This window comes from Genypterus blacodes, unplaced genomic scaffold, assembly GCF_046128005.1.
Source record: "Genypterus blacodes isolate CSIRO-AG114 ecotype Tasmania unplaced genomic scaffold, CSIRO-AGI_Gbla_v1 ptg000010l_1, whole genome shotgun sequence".
NCBI lineage: Eukaryota > Metazoa > Chordata > Actinopteri > Ophidiiformes > Ophidiidae > Genypterus > Genypterus blacodes.
This window is the reverse complement of record NW_027466824.1, coordinates 512,019-533,080: the sequence shown is the minus strand read 5'-3', so window position 1 is coordinate 533,080 and position 21,062 is coordinate 512,019. Positions and strand designations below refer to the sequence as shown.

Genomic DNA, 21,062 nt, shown 5'->3' with positions numbered 1-21,062 from the left:
TGTTGTGATTTTATTTGCTGTGATTGCGTCTCAAAGCTCTGTGAAGCCTGCAGACGATCGGCTTCATCATCAGCTTCATCAGAGAGGAAGCTCACACACGCTGCACACGGCTGATCAAGGGTTCATCACTTCTAGGTCTTTTTTTTACTTTAAAACTCCACGAAAAGAGCAAAAGATGTTTATGGTCGTGTGACAAAAAGGTCAAGGTGGCAGAGAGAGAGGGAGAGAGAGAGAGGGAGAGAGAGAGAGGGGGGGGGGGTGGAGGGAGAGAGGACACCTGTCTTTCTTTCTGTCTTTCTTTCTTTCTTTCTTTCTTTCTTCCTTTCTTTCTTTCTTTCTTTCTTCCTTTCTTTCTTTCTTTCTTTCTTTCTTCCTTTCTTTCTTTCTTTCTTTCTTTCTTTCTTTCTTTCTTTCTATCTTTCTTTCTTGTTTAATTGTTATGTGTGTGTCCTGCATCCCAAATTTTCCTTTTCCTTAAAATTTTCTCCTGTGAGTAATTTTCTTACTGCTAGGGAAAATTTCTGCCATTAACCTTCCTCCTCCTCCTCCTCCTCCTCCTCCTCCTCCTCCTCCTCAGTATCACCCTCTCCTCCTCGATCATCACACTGGATTATACTCTTGTCATCATTATATCACAGACACACGCACACACACACTGTTACACACACACACACACAGCACTTAAGCAGCCTCCAGCCTGCGGTCCAGCCCACCAGCTTTGGCAACAAGGTTCTCCTTTTAACCGTCCCATTCAGCGCCGGACAATCGGTCACCTCCCCTCGCCTCCTTTCAGCCCAGCAGCTCCTCTCATCGCCATTCTGCTCCCTGTGTCACTTTGTGTCCGCTTCGCCCCCCACCAATGGGTGCACATGACCAGAAAATGAAGCAGGGGTCTCAGCGAGCACAGGGAGAGAAGAGAAAGAAAGAGAGAGAGAGAGAGAGAGAGAGAGAGAGGGAGAGAGAGAGAGAGAGAGAGAGAGAGAGGGAGAGGGAGAGAGAGAGAGAGGGAGAGAGAAACAGAGATTAACATGTAAACTTGTGCCGTTGGACTGGAGTTACAAGAGAAATGTGTGTGTGTGTGTGTGTGTGTGTGTGTGTGTGTGTGTGTGTGTGGTGTGTGTGTGTGTGTGTGTGTATGTCTGTGTGTGTAATCTTGTTCTATCATACTTGTTGACATCTTTAATTTAGTTTGTAGGAGGTGAGAGTAACTAAATACTTTCCTCCTCTCCCTGGAGTACACAGGTCCATGTTTGGTGTGTGTGTGTGTGTGTGTGTGTGTGTGTGTTTGTGTGTGTGTGCTCACATAAGGATCCACTGTATTGAGGAGAGTGTTTACATTGTTTGCTTTGTTTCCGTCCCTATTGCAGAATCCCAATCTCATGTTCTCTAAACAAAGGGAAGCATTTGGGCTCAGTTCTTCCACATTTATTCTGAGAGACGTTGAGACAGGCGGGCAGGAAGACGGCCCCGGGTCCTTCCTGTCTGTGAGGTCGTGGTTTTGTTGTAACTAAACTGACCTCAGCTGTGGAGTGAACATTGATCCCTCATTGGAGAGAACAGAACTTCTGGAGGTTTCTCCCTCTTTCCACAGCTCAATGTTTCCTGGGGAGTTTAGTGAAGGACTCCTCTGACCTGCATTTGTGGCTTTTGTATGAATATGACATCTTCAGGCTGCATAAGAGCAACATGGAGCTTCAACATGACACAATGTTTGGGAACGTAGGTCAGAAAAGTTTGTGTTTGAGATCTTCACCCAGATTGAGTGAAGCAGCAGCAGCAGCAGCTGCAGCAGCAGCCATCATCCATCCATAGGTGTCCCTTTGGTCCACACACACACACACACACACACACACACACACACACACACACACACACACACACACACGCTTCACTTTGGGTTCTTGTCAAAGCTCAAACAAAGATCTTTCTTCCCCGACTCACAGAAACGTATTTGTATCCTCTGCAGGAAGTTTCTCGAGCCGATGCGGAGGAAACAACTTCATCACACACATCATCTATCCTGTGCACAGCAGTGTTAATATTTATGCGTCTGCTGTACGTGTTTGCGTGCACGTGTGGCGCGGGTATGTGTGTGTGTGTGTGTGTGTGTGTGTGTGTGTGTGTTTGGACTCCCAGCAGCAGTAATAAAAGCCACACCAGCACAGGCCACATTTTTCAAGTTTGTTTGACGCATTTAAAATGCTAATAACCAGTTTATTATGTGCTACATCAAATGCAAATGCTCTGTTTTACTGCCCTGAAGTTGGGCCGACGTTAGCATTTGCATATCTTATGTCTGTCTCCTTAGCATGCATGGAGGAACTGGATAGCGGGCAGACTCCCAATAAATAACATTAACAGGCACATTAGATAAACAAGATCCAATGATGCTGCTATTAGGGTCTGCAGAGCCATAGGCTGCTTAAATGGAGGTGTTTGACACAGCAGCATATGGTGCACCAATCCCCCAAATCAACCCCGACGCCTCACCGGATCTGGGAATGTCGGGGAGAGCAGACGGATTGAAAAAACATCGCTTTAACAGCAGCCGCTTTATGGTGGAGAGAAAACGCTGCGGTGGAATTTGCCTCTTTAAAACCAACTGGCTGGCTGAGTGTGTGTGCGTGTGTGTGTGTGCGTGTGTGTGTGTGTGCGTGTGTGTGTGTGTGCGTGTGTGTGTGTGTGGGTGCGTGTGTGAGAGTGATAGAGACAACAGTTAAGCCCATAGTTCATAAGCTCTAATTGTAAATTGAAACTTTGTCGTCTTTAATGTTGTGTTGGGTGGAACAGTGGAAGTCTTAATCACCTTCACAAAGCCACTAATCTGTGGAGTAAACGTTCCATAAAGGAAGCCATAATTCCCAGGAAGGCGTCTCCGATCGTCATAACAACAATCCATTATGAGTGCGGTGACACTTTGAGGTTGTTGGTTGTGTGTCTTCTTCTTCGTCTGTTGTGGCGCGGTGCCAGGTGTTTCCTCCTGAGACTTAAAGGAACATTCCACTGTGTCCCTGCGTCGCTGCTGGGAATACCAGCGGGAACGCCACAGCTCTCTGGAGATTATCAGGGATTATATTACAGAATGATGCTTTGAGTTAGCTGGAATAACCATCATGAATAAATCTATAAGATCTCTAAATATACACAACTTGTGACTCTTTACTCCTGAGAGTTCAGTTCTTTATTATGACTTCATGTTTATTCACAATTCTTCAGTCTTGGTGTTTAAATCGTTATTCCTGCTCTTTTCCCTGTTGTTCCAGAGTGTTTGTGCTTTCATAAAGTCTCTCCATAGTTATTTGTTCATCCTTACCTCATTGATCAGAGTGTGAGTCCCTGTTTGTTCACAGATTCCAGCTCCTTTAATATTAAACTTTACAGAGCAGCAGAGAGGAAACGCACAGAGACTTGATTTCCTGTTTGTCAGAGATTTAACAGTGGAAATGTGACGTTTACAATTATTTTTAAACATGTTTTCTTTCTCTACCTGCATCTCTCTCTCTCTCTCTCTCTCTCTCTCTCTCTCTCTCTCTCTCTCTCTCTCTCCCTCTCTCTCTCCCTCTCTCTCTCTCCCTCTCTCTCTCTCCCTCTCTCTCTCTCCTCTCTCTCTCTCTCTCTCTCTCTCTCTCTCTCTCTCTCTCTCCCTCTCTCTCTCTCTCTCTCTCTCTCTCTCTCTCTCTCTCTCTCTCTCTCCTTATCGTAATCCGCTTCACAGCCGTGAAAACTCTCCATGAGAGAGAGTTGACCCGTTCTAATGGGTCTAGGCCACCACCCACACACACGGCCCCAGAGGTTCCAGCTACACACACACACACACACACACACACACACACATACACACACACACACACACACACACACACACACACACACACACACACACACACACACAGATCTGCTTGATTTGTTTTTGACAAATGGATTAAAACCCAAATGGAGTCTTTGCTGTTATATCACAATTTCTGTAATTGTCTTTTATAATTGTTTTTGTCCTGATGCATCTTCTTCCAGCCTGATCCCGATCACGTTTATGTGCAGAGATTGGAGGAAGACATTGTTTGGAGATAATAACAGTGGAGAGGAAAATAGAATGACTGATGCTTATAGAGTTCTGCATGCTTGGATGAGTTTAGATGCGCTTGTTTTTGCTCTCTTATGTTTAGCAGAGGGTGAGCAGCACCCAAACAAGCACCGGGTCAGGAAATCCCTCCAGGAAATGCAGAATCCTGCTGGAGAAATATACAGAAGCACTTAGACTGCAAGTCACACACAGCCTGTAATGATCATGTATGACCGTCACACACACACACACACACACACACACACACACACACACACACACAATGCCCCTGTTAGTTAGTGACAGCCAGTTTAGCCACATAGCCATGCTAGTAGTTAGTTCCTCTAGTCGTGCTGCAACAGATGGCCTGACAGGTCCCTGGACAGGCCAGTAAGTTGGAGGAGGGAGTGTGTGTGTGTGTGTGTGTGTGTGTGTGTGTGTGTGCTAAATGGGGAGTTTGCGGGGGTTTGGCACCCTCTTAGGAGGGCCGAGGGGGTTTGGGGCGGGTGAGGGAGGAGACATATGTCCACAGCCCCGGCCCCTGCCGACTAACTGTCTCTGCTGGCTGCCTGGTGGCTGTCTCCCTGCTGCACACGCACACACACACACACACACACACACACACACACACACACACGCACACACACAAAGTTCTTCTACTAAGCCTGGCAGATTGCTGCAGTGCAGCTCCTCTCCCTCTCCATCTGTACCTAAAAGACCCACGCGCCCTGACAATGAGGTGACCATGTCACTGCCTGAGCAGAAGCAGAGGGATGGAGACAGAGACAGAGAGAGAGGGAGGAGGGGGAGAGGAAGGAGGGGACGAGGGAGGGACACATTAACAAGCTATAATCTCAACTGCCTTATCCATAATGCATTGTGTGGGCCAATTTACATGGTGCTGGTCCCTCTGGGAGAAGGGAGATCATCCATCACTTTATTATCTCTCCCTCTCCCTCCCTCTCCCTCTCTCTCCCTCTCTCTCCCACACACACACACACACACACAGTCATTATCCCTCTCTCTCTCTCTTGCTCCCTCTCTTCCTCTCCCTCTGTTTTGTGGGCCTGTTTTGTCATGGTTGTTGTTTCAAACTGCTGCTGGCTCCATAAAACAACTCCACACAGTGTTGTGTTGTGTCGTGTCGGACAGGGAGGACATATATTTTTAATGCAACAACAGTTTATTTCCACGATGTCACGGCCTCTGCTTTCATAGTTTCAGCGTGAGTCGCAGTGGAGTTAGTGTGTGTGTGTGTGTGTGTGTGTGTGTGTGTGTGTGTGTGTGTGTGTGTGTGTGTGTGTGTGTATCAGAGGGTTCAGGTGTGGTAAATCAGCCCCATGACAGGTTTGGGAATCCGAACTTTGCGAGGCGGAGGAGCTGCTTTGTGTTGTAAAGAATAAATCCAGACACAATGGTGAAGGAGAGGAGTTTGTTATCAGGCTTTAATGTGAAATAAGTCACAGAGAGGAGAGAGGAGAGTTTAAGATGATCTGGGTTTGGAGACGGATACGTGAATTTGGATGAAATGCTTATAAAACCAGGCCGACTCTACATTAGTGTGTGATGGCTGAGGCTGATTATGGAGACGATGAGCAGATGCTCCAATCACAGAAGAACAGAGCACAAAATCTGCCACATATGGAAAACTGAACATTTCTCTATTGATTTTATTGCTGCTTCTGTTTCATCAAAGTCAGCATAAAACTCTAAAGCTGAGGAGAACCTATAGTGCAGCTCTGAGACCATGAGCAGCTCAGAATCATCAGGTCCAATCATCTAATAGTGTGGAGACTTGAAGCAGCATCACATTTCTTCACATATGTTGGCTGTTGTGAGTGAAAACGGTTTGATTTGATCCTGGGAATACGAAATGTGTGCATGGATTTATTTATAATGACATCATCAGCACTCGTGTCATTCTATTTGGAGTCCGTGTACGTCTTCTATATTACACTGACTCACTTCATTAAACGACTCCATTCTTGTAATGACTGCAAAGTGGAATGAATTGTTATGAAGGAGACGGCTTGTTCAGAATCCAGTCCATATATTTGTTTATGTTATAGTATATTATTATACAGTACAGTGGTAGAAATGGAGGCAACCTGCTTGTGTGAGCCTGTGTGTTTGATAGCCAGGCTTAACACAGACAACACACACACACACACACAACAAGGGAGAGAGAGAGAGAAAGAGAGAGACAGAGAGAGAAAGAGAGAGAGAGAGAGAGACAGACCGACCATCAGAATCTGCCGCTGTCCTGAATATAAAGAGCTGTAATTGCAATCATATATGTGGAGCCTCAGCACTGCGCTCCATACCGTACCATTAGTATCACAAATAAGTAATAATTTGCTAATGACAACATTATGTTGAGTCAGTTTAGGGGCAATTAAAGTGAGTGATATTTACATATGCCTAATGAATCACTGAGCGTGGCAGTCCGGGCGGCCCCTAATGAATATTCATCCAGACATTTCTCCCCTGCGCACTGCAGTTTATAAACTGAATTATGGCTGATTTGCCCTTTTAAAAAATGAACATGGGCGCATCTCCCACAAGGAGGCGGCGAACAATAACGTCTGATTATAAAAATGCTTTAGTGCCGCACTGCCGGTGTGGAGACGGCAGCAGCGCGGTGAGAGAGCGCCGCCAAATCAATCAGTTTGCTCCGTCCAACCGTTTAGACTGGGAGAGATGTTTACAGACATTTATCAGGACTGAATATACTGGGACTTACTGCTCCAGAATGACTCTAAATTGGAGGTGAGAAGCTCTTTATGCTCAGGAAGCAGCAGGAGCAGCAGCAGCAGCAGCAGCAGCAGCAGTAATCACCCGGTGCGTGCGCTGACCTCTCAGGTGCGAGGTCAAGAGGCCCACACATGCATCAGCCCGCATTCAGGCCGTTTATCATGCAAATAAGCAACACTCCAGCAGGTGTCAGCCATGCACACACACACGCACATGCACACACACAGACACACAGACACACAGACACACACACACACAGTAATTATCAAATTGACAAATGTAAGCGGAGACGCATGAGGTCTTTATTCGGAGCTTGCCAAATGTAGTAATGCGTCAAGATGACCAATTATGTAAACAAAGATCAGTTGTGGTTTGTAAACATCTTTGCTCCAGCTGATCACATTTCTAAGTGATTTTTCTTGCCGTTCCCTCTCGTCTAAGCAGAGATAGTTTGGGGGAGAAGGTGAGTGATTGCACCTGCTGCTGTGTTTACACTCTGTGTGCTGCTGCTGCTGCTGCTGCTGCTGCTGCTGCTGCTGCTGCTGCTGCTGCTGCTGCTGCTGCTTTGATTTACAGCAAATCAGTGAGGGGAAAACGGGAATTAATAAAAAGAGCAGTCCCAGAAGTTTCCATGGCAGGAATCAGACTTTATTCAGTCAAAATAATTTACTAAAACCACTCAAATCAAAGTTCACATTTTAACAAACAATCCTTCTGATATGCTTTGTTAACTCCCGGGTTCGTACCGCAAATATTCATCACAATATAATACATATATCATATATTCAAATAAATACATCAGTCAGTCAGTGTCGTGTTCAGCAGAGCGGCGCTCCGCTTGCTGTTCGTCTTCAGGCTTCAGTTCCGTTTACACACTTTGACTCATAAAGCTCTGCTGCCATCTAGTGGTTCAGTTGGGAAAACATCACATTTTCACATTTACTACTACTAACATAAATACTGAATCCATCGCTAAAGGATCAATTCTCGGATTTCTAAAGTAACTGAAATATTTTGGGGTAAACATGCTTTAATACTTGAAGGTTATCGATCAATCTGAAAGCTACTAAACCTGTTTCTGCATGTGTGAGTGAATAAACAGAGTACAGGACAAACAGCTGTGTGTCTCTGCACCAAACCTTTAGAGTCTCAGAGTCACAGAGTCCAAGATAACGCTCCACTCACATAAACTAATCAACTAAATGCTGTTTGGGTGCTGGGAAGTCATTGTGATGACTCTCTGTCTGGCTCCCTTTATGTTACTGCAGATGTTATTACGGATGTCTTCTCCACATCGGGGGGACGTTATAAGAAGAAGAAGACGTTTTATGAAGTCATAGACACTTTTATCAAGTCATAAATGACTTTAATTAGAGATTCTCTAAGTGGCCTCAGACTTGTTTTGTTTCGCTCTCAAATATCAGCCTGTAGAAAATATGAATTGAACTTTTAGTGCTGCATAATCTGTGCATGATCACTTTATGTGCCGTTTCATGAACATAAAGGGATTCTCCATAAACAGAAAACCCCTTAATACTGCATCCTTTCCCCTTTAGGTTTGCTTCTGATATTCCCCTTGGTATCAGTAAATGAAGCTGACATATATGATGGAGGTCTCTGGCAGCTTTGGCAGGTGGAGGTCAGGGAAGGGCAGCACTCCATCGCTGTCTATGTGTGTCTGAACTGTGTAGGCTTTGACCGCAGCTCCTGAGTCCAGCACTGAGCTGTGGATGATTCCCAGCCTGGCCTGTTCGTGGTGCATGGCTCCCAGCTCCCTCCCCAGCAGGATGTCTTGGATCTGGGATGAGGAGGATTCAAAAGCAGGAGCGTCTGATTTCCTGTTTGTGTCCTCATCAAAGTCCATGTAGGAGTCTCTGTTCCTGCTGCTGACGTATCTGTTTGTTTCTCTGCGCGCGCTGTTGTCTCCCTCCGGGTCGGCGTTAGAGTCTGTGTTCCTGCCTCTGCTCCCGTCCGGAGCTGCTTTCAGACTCACCACCGTCAGCCTCTCCAGGTGATGCACAGCAAAGGTTCCCTCCTGCGACCCAGACACCTTAGATTCTGTCACTCTGGACGCTCCCGGGCCGCAGCGGATCAGAGTGAGGTGTCTGACCTCCGAGCTGTTGAGCAGGTGTGCTGTGTTTGACGTGGATGTGTACCAAACGGTGAGACGTCTGGTCCTGAACACAGGCGAGGAGTGCGACTGCGGGCGGTGCAGCGTGGAGAGAGACAGGTCCTTGCAGCTGCAGTCTGCGGGCGACAGGAGGCTGCAGGGCTGCGGGTCGTGGGCGCAGGAGCAGTAGAAGAGGCTGCTGTGTGTCACGTAGGCCAGCCGCAGGTCGCAGCGCTGCAGAGCCACCAACACACACAGGAGGACACACAGCACGGGAGCAGGAGGGCTGAAGGCAGGCATCACTGCTGAGGGACAGAGTGAGGACATGATCAGTGTGTGTGTCTGCTTAAGAGGAGACAAAAACTCAGAGGGGCAAAATCCACACACAAAAAATAGCAAAGCTTCCTTTAAATTCATTTGTAGCAAACACAACATATGTCAGCCCCCCCCCCCCCCCCCCAGGTACAGCCTCCCATGCCTCCCCTGCCTCCCCTGTCCTCCATCAACACTGTCCAGCTCAGTCTCTCTACGTCTTCTACTTCTACTTGGTCTTATTTGTCGCCCCTGAGGGAGGAGGTGTGGACCCGCTCCACTTCCATGAACCTGATGTTGGATATTCTTGGGATTCTTGTGGTCGGGGGCATCTGCTGGTCAAATATCAGCATGACCGACCAAAACTGAAATATAAATAAATACACTGCAGATCTTTATCTCAACTCCATCACAATAGATTGCAGTGAAAAGGATCCAAGGTGGCTCCCCTGTGTGTTTGTCATCCATTAGGTATTTGATTACTCACACGTAAAGACAAGAGATGTACATCACTATGGACACACACCGGCAGCTGGTTTGGATCAGAACATGAACACACGCACACACACACACACACACACACACACACACACACACACGCACACACACGCACACACACGCACACACACGCGCACACACACACACACACACACACACACACACACACACACACACACACACACACACACACACACGCGCACACACACACACACACACACACGTCTTGCTTAGTGTGAGATGGGCGTGCTCTTCCTGCACAACAGTAAGGGATATATTGTTTGGCACTGAAACCCCTCATTGAATTACACACACACACACACACACACGCACACACACGCACACACACACACACACACACACACACACGTATATATACTTGGAAAATAATTACTGTGCAGACTGCGGACAGATTCCAGAGAAAAATGTTCTACAAAAACAGGGCTTTGAAGATTGTGGCTTTCACAAACGTTCTTGTTGGATTTCTTGGCAGGGGAATAAAATGAAGGCTCAGACTTTTGTTCTTCACTCGAACAAAAGTAACAAGTTACAACAGCGTCACTGTGTGCGTTTGTTACATGGAGCTGAACCGGACGAGCTGCATTCTGCATCTGATCTCATATGGATGAATCGTTATATTCACATATAGGAAGTCCGTGAATGATGTCATCATCTGTATCTATGCATTTCATTTAGATATGTAAGGAAGTCTCAGCTGTTACCTGTGATCATATTGTCATACAGTATGTAAGACTGCACGCATGGATTCTACAGACCAGTGTGTGTTTACATGGTCTCCTCTATTCTCAGGCTATGGTGCTCGACTGCTGTGCACTTCAGAAACTAACAGTGATGGCATGGCAAGGGCAGACAATAAGGATGGTGATGAAGACGAGGAGCAAAGTGAGGGCCATCATGCAGGCAACAGATCAAGCTGCGCAGGAAGGAAGGAAGGAAGGAAGGAAGGAAAGAAGGAAGGAGGGAAGGAAGGAAGGAAATGAACTGAGGGGATTGGACTGAGAGTGTAACTGTCAGTATGAGGACTCTCTTAGGTCTCTTAGGTTCAGAGCAGAGAAGATATGTTCAGAGCTCAAAATTCAACAACACAGAACTGCATACCTCTCTGTGTCCTGGCTGTGTGTGTGTGTGTGTGTGTGTGTGTGTGTGTCCTGGCTGTATTTGTCTCAGTCTTTCCAAACGCTGAGGTCAAAGTGGCGTTGTTGTGGCTCAGACCACATTCTCCCTCTCCTCGAAAATGTGATTCACCCAGTCGAGCCCTGAGTGATTCAAACCCTAAATATGGAGCGAATTCTCTAGAAATGTGGTCTCAGTGAAGTGTGTGTGTGTGTGTTAAACAGCCATACTGTGTGTTCTCTCTGAGGCTGATGCAGATGGTTCACAAGAGAAGAAATCAGATCTTACACTGAAAGGTTTAGAAATCCAGCATCATAAGACTCGGACGAGTGTGTCTGTCACACACACACACACACACACACACACACACACACACAGACACACACACACACACACACATCACAGTTCTCCATCCCTACAAATCATCCAGTTTAAGAGAACGCTGCTGTTACATAACATGCAGGCCGGAATGCACAAACTATGTCATTCAGTATGACCATGAATAGCAGGCTGGAGTTTCTGATGTGTTCATGTGACAGAATACACACAAACTGACTGTAGGATTGTAAAACACACCGTCAAAGGTAAATGTCCATCGGTATTACGATCAGTATGGCAGCACATGAGTGTGAAGAGCATGTAAGTTGAGTTCTGTGCTGTGTAACTCACCTCGGAGCGCTGCTGAAGAGCTGAGATGTGAATGCGTCAGTGTGAGGCTGGGATGGGGAGGAAAACACACTTCCAGCTGACGTCAGCACATGGGAAGTACTTCATAGGGGAAGCTGCAACTCACATGAAGTGCTGACTTGAGTTCAGATCCAATGTTTTCCAAGGCTCTTATCAGGCTGTTATTGACCTCAGCAGCTGATGTGTGTGTGGGTGAGATTGTGAGGGATTTGTTCACACCCCAGGTACGATCACACCAAATCAAAAGCACATTTTATATTATATTCAGAAAAATATTATAAAACATAGTGTGTGTAAAAAGTCATTTTCAAAATAATAATAATAATGAATATTTACTGTTTTAAATGAGTGGGAACAATGTTCAAAGAGAAAATGAGGGGTCTGAATCCAAGAAATCTCTTTTCAGTGTCACTATCACAATCTATCAATGAACCATATTATGTAGCCTGTTTACTTTGTGTACCCATCATAAACAGCTTCATTTTATTGTTGTATGTTAACACGAACACTAAGTCAAGAGTGTGTGGATTTATTGTAATCGTCTCACATTACCAACCACATGACACACAGTTCACAAGAGGTCAGTCCGTGATCCTGGCTGGAAATGACGGGGAAACACGGCGGGAAGTTCCTGTCACAAACACCATCTACTGCTGCGTTCACGTGCTGTTTGAAGTGCTTGAATTACAACATTTGGACATAGTAGCGTGTTGTAAGCTACTAAATTGTGACATTAGCGGTATAAAACAACATTCCCAAGCATATTTTCTTTATATTGTTGTTATATTGTTACTATATTTTCATACATGCAACTAACGAGTCCACCGTCACAGATAGGTGAAGCGCAGTTTTACGAGGTTTATTAAAGCGCACACAGCCCTCCACGCCTATCCTTACTGGGATCGGTCATATCCGGATCGGGTTCAGTGCGCATGCGCCAGGCGAGGCTGCGGCGGCTGGAAGTGCGCAGTTTCTAGTTGACACACAGTTAATGTTTGCAAGATAAAACAAAGGAGCTGTGCACGCTTGTCTCCTGCGCCATTTTCTCTCTCGCAGTGTGTTAATAAGAAGTAGAAGCGGAACAGACGTTTGAGCCATGGCCGCGGCGACCCTTCTCCTCGGTTTCCTGTCGGGCGTTTGGATTTCCCACGTAGCAGTTTACGGTAAGTGACCGGAGGAGCTTCACGAACAAAGCGGTGCGACAACAACACAGCCGGTGTCTCTACACGGCGAGAAAGTAAAGGAGGATAGAGCCATTTCTGTCCTTAAGTGAACGGAGACGTTCACTTACGCTTAATCAATAGACCAACAAGACGTCAACTAATCGATCAGTCTGTCAGCAATCAATAATAATCAACCAATTCGTTTTGGCATCATCATTGTGAAAAGCAACACGTGAGCCCAACGAAGCACAGCTGTAGGCGATCAGGTTCAATGGGCCCTGAAGGTCTCATGTAGACCTGTTAGGCCAGGTGGTGAAGGTCTCATGCAGACCTGTTAAACCAGGTGGTGAAGGTCTCATGTAGACCTGTTAAACCAGGTGGTGAAGGTCTCATGTAGACCTGTTAGACCAGGTGGTGAAGGTCTCATGTAGACCTGTGGGACCGGGTGGTGAACGTCTCATGCAGACCTGTTAAACCAGGTGGTGAAGGTCTCATGCAGACCTGTTAAACCAGGTGGTGAACGTCTCATGTAGACCTGTGGGACCAGGATGGTGAAGGTCTCATGTAGACCTGTGGGACCAGGATGGTGAAGGTCTCATGTAGACCTGTGGGACCAGGATGGTGAAGGTCTCATGTAGACCTGTGGGACCAGGTGGTGAAGGTCTCATGTGGACCTGTGGGACCAGGTGGTGAAGGTCTCATGTGGACCTGTGGGACCAGGTGGTGAAGGTCTCATGCAGACCTGAAGGTCTCAGAATAGATCGTTAGTCTTCACCTTCTTCTTGGCTCCCTTCTTGTTTCCCTTTGAGAGTTTCCTGTGTCCTCAGACCTCTGGATTGTGTAACTCCTACAGCACAGTTGTCTCCTAGGGGGGACAGGGTTTGGAATGCACCCCAGCCTGGACAGACAGTGGAGGCTTTGATAGAGGCACAGGTGGGATTTGACCACACACACACACACACACACACACACACACACACACACACACACACACACACACACACACACACAGCTGCTGAATGTTGAGTCTACCTTGGTGTTGCTGCTGTAGTCTGGGGTTCTTTCTGGGGTCTTGTGGTTGAACCTGCGGCCTGTCTGTGTGTGTGTGTGTGTTAACGTATTGTGTCTCCCCTTGTGTGTTTGAACGCTCCACCACAGCTCACAGTCAACCTGCTGAGGGGAGACATCAGCCTCGTCTAAGGTGTGTGTGTGTGTGTGTGTGTGTGTGTGTGGGGTAAACAACAGATGAATTATTCCAATTTTTCCCAAATCAAACCTTCATACGTTCTCCAGTCTTGATTGATTAGGGAAAAGGAGTGTGTTATTGATGACTTCAGTTGCAGCTGTAGTTTGTCCTGCAGCTTTGAGGACCTGATTGAGGACCAGAAGAAGGAGATGACCTCATCCGTAGGCCTCTTGCATCACCCACTTCCTGTGTTTGTGTCACCGAGTAATCTGACTCTCACACACACTGTCGCAAATTTCCTGCCAACAAAGCCTCACACACACACTTCACACACACACATACAGCAGTGCCTCAGTTCCGATTAGGCACACACACACACAATAGCTCCACTTGTTTGCGTGGCTTCCTATCAGACGGCTCGTATCAAACCCTCAATCTCACTTCACTACGTGTTTTGGAGGACAGACCTCTTTACCATCACACACACCGGCTGAAGCGGCGGCGTGTAGCCACAGTTTCCCAGGCGTTCCGTGTGTTTACTGTGTCGCCGCTGACTTTTGGCCTCACGTGACGCTGAAACTGTTGTCGGCGCTCGACCACAGAAACCCAGCTGTGTGTGTGTGTGTGTACGGTGTGTGTGTGGGTGGTGATGCCTTCATGTACAGTGTGTGGTTATCACCTCTGCAACATCACACTGATCACACGGCTGTGATCTGTGATGACTTTCTCACTGCGGTGTGTGTGTGTGTGTGTGTGTGTGTGTGTGTGCGTGTGTGTGTGTGCGCGCGCATGTTAACACAGGAGGGAGTGTGTTATGGCCAAGTGAGAACATGAAGGTTCAGGGAGGAAATTAAACTCAACTGTACACTTTTGTTTAGCGGTGTTTAGTCACACGGAGATTTAAGCTCAGCGAGCAGAAACAAGTTCACAGGATGATCTAGTCAAACCTGGTGTGTGTGTGTGTGTGTGTGTGTGTGTGTGTGTGTGTGTGGTTTTGTTGAGAGGAAAATGCTAACTTGTGTCTTATCGTCCCTGACTTCTTGCAGGCCAGACAGAAACGCCCGTCTGTCCTCTTTGATGCGTCTGACCCTGGGATGTTTCCTTCGTCTTATTTAGAGGAAGTGCTGAGTCTTTCCTGTCTCCAGGGGTTGAGGAAGCGGGGTGTTTGGACTCGTGCTGTGAACAGACTCCTTCATTTCCTCTGACACGTCTCATTTATGCACCCGTGTCCTTCGTTCACCATAAAAGCACAAAGTTCCTGTATTCTCTTAGGTTTTCTGCAGCGCCTGTCTGCCCTCTAGTGGAGGTTGTTGTTATTACACCCTGTGTTTTCCTGACAGTAAACAGTAGAAATGAGGTAAACGCTCCGAGGCTTGGAGGAGGTTTGACCTTACTGTTGCCACGTTTCAGTGGTGGCTTCACTTTTCCGACTCTGACTCGTCTTGACTCGTCTCTTCGTCTGCAGGTCTGCTGCCGCCGCCGACCAACGTGACCCTGGACTGCCACAACCTCAGAACCGTCCTAAACTGGAGCTACGATCAGCTGAGCCCTCAGACCAGCTTCAGAGTGGACCTCATGGCAATCAGAAGGTGTGTGTGTGTGTGTGTGTGTGTGTGTGTGTGTGTGTGTGTGTGTGTGTGTGTGTGTGTGTGTGTGTGTGTGTGTGTGTGTGTGTGTGTGTGTGTGTGTGTGTGTGTGTGTGTGTGTGTGTGTGTGTGTGTGTGTGTGTGTGTGTGTGTGTGTGTGTGTGTGTGTGTGTGTGTGTGTGTGTCTAACTTCTCTTCCCTTCTCTCCTCTCCAGTGTCGCCCAGCAGCTCCAAGTGACTTTGCTGCACGCCGACATTTCTGCCCTCATCGATGTGAACGACGACTACTTTGTGATGGTGAGCGCCATTGATGGCTCAGAGGAGTCTGAGCAGGCGCCTGCAGAGGGGATATATTTCAGCTACTACGAGAACTCGCCTACCACTCAGAAGTGTAAGTGGGCAGGAGGAGGAGGATGATGGCGGCGGCGGTCGGTCCATCGGCGCCCTGACCAGGACTCAACCCACAGCTGTAACGTGTGCTCTTCCTGTTTTCCAGGTTTTGTGGACCTCCCATCGGTTAACGTCACCGTGGACACAGACAACAACGTAGAGATGCGCTTCCCTCACCCTTGGCTGATGTACCGCCCGCCGCTCTCCCCCAGCCTGAAGAGCAGGGAGAAGAAAAGCCACGCCACAAACCCCAAAAGGCTGCCTGAGTTCACGTACAGCGTCGTTGTCAACAAGGTCAGTCTGCGCGCCGCGACACAAATGGAGCGCTGAGGTTTGTGCCACGTGTCTCCTTTTGTGACGGCTCTGTGTGTGTGTGTGTGTGTGTGTGTGTGTGAGCAGGAGGTGACGCACGCCGACCTCAGCTGCGTGGAGAGTGTGTGTGAGGAGAAGTTTCCAGTGGAGGGCGATCAGACGCCGCACTGCTTGAGGATCGACGGACACCTGAATCAGATGGCCGTCCGAGCGACGCAGGATTACTGCAGCCAGCCGCTGCTGCTAAAGTCCACATCAGGTAAGAGACGCTGTGACTCACTGAGCAGCTTCTGCTTCCTGTGCTTTGACCTCACCTGACCCTTGACCCTGTTCACTCTGCCCTCCACTTGGGCTAGGTCACTTCTTGGTGCCCTTCGTCACGGCGGGCGTCGCGGTCTTCGCTGCACTTTGCCTCATCGGCTTCATGCTGTATCGAAAATCCACCAGAGGCTCTTCGGCTTTACCGACCTCCATGGTGAGATCATCCCGCCCTGACCGCCGCCTGTGTGGGTTCTTAAGCGTTCCCTCTTCTTCTTCTTCTTCTTCACGCCCTTTGTTTCTCTCTGCTCGTCTCCTTGGTGGCGTGTAGGACATCAGAGCACAGCTGAAGCAGGCCATCATGAAGCAGCCGGAGGCTCCAGAGGTGTTTGCCGTACCGGAGGTGGTTTGTCGTTCGCCCACTGAATGTCCTCTGGTGGACTCGGAGGAATTGCCTCTGGCCGACACTCCCTGCGCCGAGTGTGACCTCCGCTTACCCATCAGTTTGGGGAACCAAGAGGAGGGCGCGGCTGAGGAGGCGGAGGAAAGGGGAGAAGGAGCAGAAGCCTCGGGGTACGCTCAGGCCCAAGGGCTGGACGACGACAAGCCAGAGAGCGAAAGCAACGGCGACGTAGACTGCAGCTCCGGGTATGAGAAACGGGACAAGGTGGTGACGGCGGTGGAGCTGGCGCCGGGAGACAAGGCCCGGGGGTACCGGGGCTGAAAGGTCAGGCTCAGGAGTTATCTCTGAGCCGGGAAACCACAACAGTGTGTGGGCGACGTGCCGACGAGCGTGGAAGGCAAAGAAGAAGAAGGGGAGGAAAGAGGAGAGAGGGAAACTCCACAAGAGACACAATGACATCATGTTACATTTTCTCTTTATCTCAATATTTCTAAAGCGCCACAGCATGAAGCTTCGTCCAAGTCAGTAACTTCAGAGCGAGGCAGCTGGAGGTCACAGGTCACAGATCAGATCGCCTTTAGACCAGGAATCAGCCCTGAAGATCACACTTGGTGATTCTCTCACCAGAAAGTGACACACACACACACACACACACACACACACACACACACACACACACACACACACACACACACACACACACACACACACACACACACACACACACACACACACACACACACACACACACACACACACTGCTGTCACGCCGCTGGTAACGATGTGAAGGCCGTCTTAGTGGAGCCGTCCCTCCTTCGTCTTCATCGCTGTCATTTCATCTCTTGAGTTTCCGTTTCTAAATTCAACCTTTTTGACCCCAATCCACTGAGACCCGGTCCGGTTCAGGTTTTCCTCCCAGCCGGGCCTCAGGGTGGCTCTGATCTCTGGCTGTGACTTCAGACCACAGGCGCCCTCTATGTGTCAAAGACAGAACTACAGGGCGGCTTGACCCCTTCCTGTCTCCCCCCGGGGATCTGGATCCAGCTCCAGACCCGCCCCAGCACTTCAGTCCTCAGCATCACAGCAGACATGAGAAGAGTGAGACGTTCTTCACTCAAACCTCTGCCCCGCGCTCACATTTCCCTCTTTTATCTTTGAGTTCTGTGGGCTTGGTTTTTATCCAGTGTTTAGTTTCCTGCGTGTTGTAGAGCCTGGATCAGGTAAACGTGAGCACGCCTTTTTATCTGCTCTCCTGTTATCACCTTAACTATTCAACCCTTCTCTTTGCTTCAGTAAAGCACTAAGTGAACTTTAGCGAGGGCCTGTTAATAGAGTTCTGCTTTAAGCCCTTTTATCTGTTACAAACGTCCGGTGCCACCTCGCTTTGTTTACGTTCAAAGAGGAAGAGCACTTAAGCTATAAACACACAGAGTCAACACGACTCCACCTTCAGCCAAGTGTACTGAGAACTGTTATCTAATCCACTTTTACATTCCTGAGTCAATCATGATTCAGCTTCTTCTTCCTCGCCTCGGCCGCAGCTTCATGACGGCTCTGAGCTTTGAAGAAGTCGCTTCGTTTAATCAAAGCTTCAAAGCCGAAAGTGAACAAAGTCACAGCGTCACTGCAGCGTCCACGCCGTGTTCTCCTGCCACGTGTTCAGAGCCCGCCGCCATATCTGCATCGGGCACACGTCAGGAGTCACACCATCATCATCATCATCATCACAGAGTTAAACCTGCCTGGACGCTCTGCTGACGCTCTGTGAGAGGAACAGTGGGCTTGTAAGAATGCTTCATCATATACCGTAATTTTCGGACTATAAGACGCTCCTGACTATAAGCCGCAGAAGCTAAATTGAATGATGTGTACATATATAAGCCGCACTGGACTATAAGCCGCAGGTTTTTTAATGTTTAATTACCATATGTAAGGGTTCGTGCACAGAGGGGATTGTCGGGAAAGAGGCGGCTGTTTGAGGAAGCTCCCATTTATTAACATTTCAACAAACAAGTTGCATATTTGCATAACGTCAATGGCTAAATTAAATGTTTATTTAAAAGTGCAAAATAAAGTGCCTGTAACACGACAGGAAGCGCGTAAGCATAAAGTTGCAGTAACACGGCTGCTTAAAATATACGGTAATCAGCCTACCAGAAAAGTCATTAATCCTCGTCTTCATCTTTTAGGCTAAGGTGCAGTACACGGCCGCCTTCCGGAGGACTGTAACCTGTAAAATCCATAGATTTAGGAATTCCCCTAGTGGCCGTTAGCTGTAAAAATCCATAGATAAGCCGCACCGTTATATAAGCCGCAGCGTCGAAAAATGGGGAAAAAGCCGCGGCTTATAGTCCGAAAATTGCGGTAACTTCATGACATTAAGAGCTTCTAGAAGCTTCAATCATGTTTAACCTTCACACAGAGGGAACGTGCTTCATCTCCTGTAATCATGCTTTGTGTTCATGTACACACACACACACACACACACACACACACACACACACACACACACACACACACACACACACACACACACACACACACACACACACACACACACACAGTTACTGCCCTGAGCAGAGATCTGCTCTCCTGCTTGCTTGTTTGTTTGTCAGGTGTGACGACAATGGTTGAAGGTCAGCGTTTAGTTTTATGGCTCCTTAACTGTTCTGTAAGAGAGGCAGAGAGGGAAGGATGAGGACGACTACATGTGTTTATCATGTAGCTACACTGATGTGATGTTGTGTTACTGAGTCTGCTGACCTGTGTGCTGGGACTCCACTTCCTACTGAGCAATCAATGAATAAAGACACTTTATGTACATGTATTTATGTTCAATTGTCTAAATTATGTTTGAAAATGACCACAAACTCTTTCAGCTCCATGTTTCATGCCAAGCCGCTCCATTTCCTGCCACATTTCAGGGCCATTTTTGCCTTTTTGCTGCTAAATTGTGAGCATTTTCATCACAGACCAAGCCGCTTTTATTTTGAAGTAATGGATTAATCCTTTAATCGTGTGTGTGTGTGTTTGTGTGTGTGTGTGTGTGTCCGTGTGTCCGTGTGTGTCGGTCCATTTCAGGGCCATTTTTGCCTTTGGACCAAGCCGCTTTTATTTTGAAGTAATTGATTAATCCTTTAATCAATAGAAGCTTGCTGGGGCAAAATCTCCGTCGCTCGTCCTTAGAGTTTCTAATTGATTAATTTCCTGTCAGTCTGGGGGATTCCTAGCTTTGATGTTGTAAAAAGAGAAGCGTTGTGGTTCGATGGACTTGAAGCCGGTCGTCGCAGTAACCTGATGCCCAAATAAGAGCATCCAGGCGGCTCTGTATGTTCCGCCGGGTGTTGTGTGATCGTCCATTAAGCAGAGGAAGTTGGTATTTGACTCTAGTTTATTGCTGTGTGATTGTAGCGAAGGCTCGGCCGCCGCTCACGCTGCCTCATGACATTTGAAGCCTTCCATGATGTTCCTCCTCTAAATGAGGGAAGGGAGACCTCGGTGTGTCTCTATGCCTGTTTACATAGATGTTTGCTGGTAAACTTTGGTTTCCTTCCTCTTTACCGGCGGTGTGTGTGGGAGGCAGCACAGCTGTTCCTTCCAGTTACACCAACAGACAGATTGGCAGTGGCGTTTCCTCAGGTTCCCCAAAGCCGTCTGGAGAAGAAACGTTTGACCTGATCGAGCCTCATTTCACCCAAATTGTCATTGACGATAATAAAACGCGCTCAAATTTAAAGCCGAGTCAAGAACCTTTTGAGTGAAGCAAAGCGTCTAACCGCTTCACCAGCAGGCCGCCAAGTCAGGGAAGTCACAGAAGAACCCACTGCACACGTTTGCTTGTTCATCGTTTGATCTCCAAAAGGAAGGAAGTTGCATTTTGTGCTCTTCAGCTGCGTTTGGCAATCAACTAAACATATTTCTCAACACTAGTTTGAAATGAAAAAAACTGAAACTTGCTCAATATCGGAATTTTGCTGGGTTTCATCAGTGTTGCGTCTCGTGGCGTCCCCCTGGGCAGCGTTAAAGGGCCCCGTCAGGTTCAGTCTAGAAGTTCAGGGAGCTCCATGTGTTTGTTTACGAGTCAGACTCTGATTGTTTGTTTGTCTGGACTGGAATAGAAGTTTATAGTTTTTGCTTATTCATCGTGACAACGTAAAAACAAACAATCATGAAGTGGAAACATGGAAGTAAGAGAATAGAGGTTAATCA

At 47.7% G+C, this 21,062-nt stretch overlaps 2 protein-coding genes across 2 annotated transcripts; one reads left to right on the top strand and one right to left on the bottom strand.

Moving 5' to 3' along the window:
* Positions 1 to 7,454: 7,454 nt before the first annotated feature.
* Positions 7,455 to 11,639, bottom strand: LOC143007785 (uncharacterized). The gene is made up of 2 exons (XM_076159240.1): positions 11,538 to 11,639; positions 7,455 to 9,229 (listed from the first exon to the last, which is right to left on the bottom strand). Exon 2 carries the CDS (start codon positions 9,222 to 9,224, stop codon positions 8,397 to 8,399), a length of 828 nt encoding a protein of 275 aa, XP_076015355.1. The 5' UTR covers positions 9,225 to 9,229; positions 11,538 to 11,639; the 3' UTR covers positions 7,455 to 8,396.
* Positions 11,640 to 12,481: 842 nt separating this feature from the next.
* Positions 12,482 to 19,164, top strand: ifngr1l (interferon gamma receptor 1-like). The gene is made up of 7 exons (XM_076159281.1): positions 12,482 to 12,718; positions 15,370 to 15,493; positions 15,706 to 15,881; positions 15,987 to 16,174; positions 16,280 to 16,451; positions 16,549 to 16,667; positions 16,782 to 19,164. Exons 1-7 carry the CDS (start codon positions 12,652 to 12,654, stop codon positions 17,172 to 17,174), a joined length of 1,239 nt encoding a protein of 412 aa, XP_076015396.1. The 5' UTR covers positions 12,482 to 12,651; the 3' UTR covers positions 17,175 to 19,164.
* Positions 19,165 to 21,062: the final 1,898 nt, after the last annotated feature.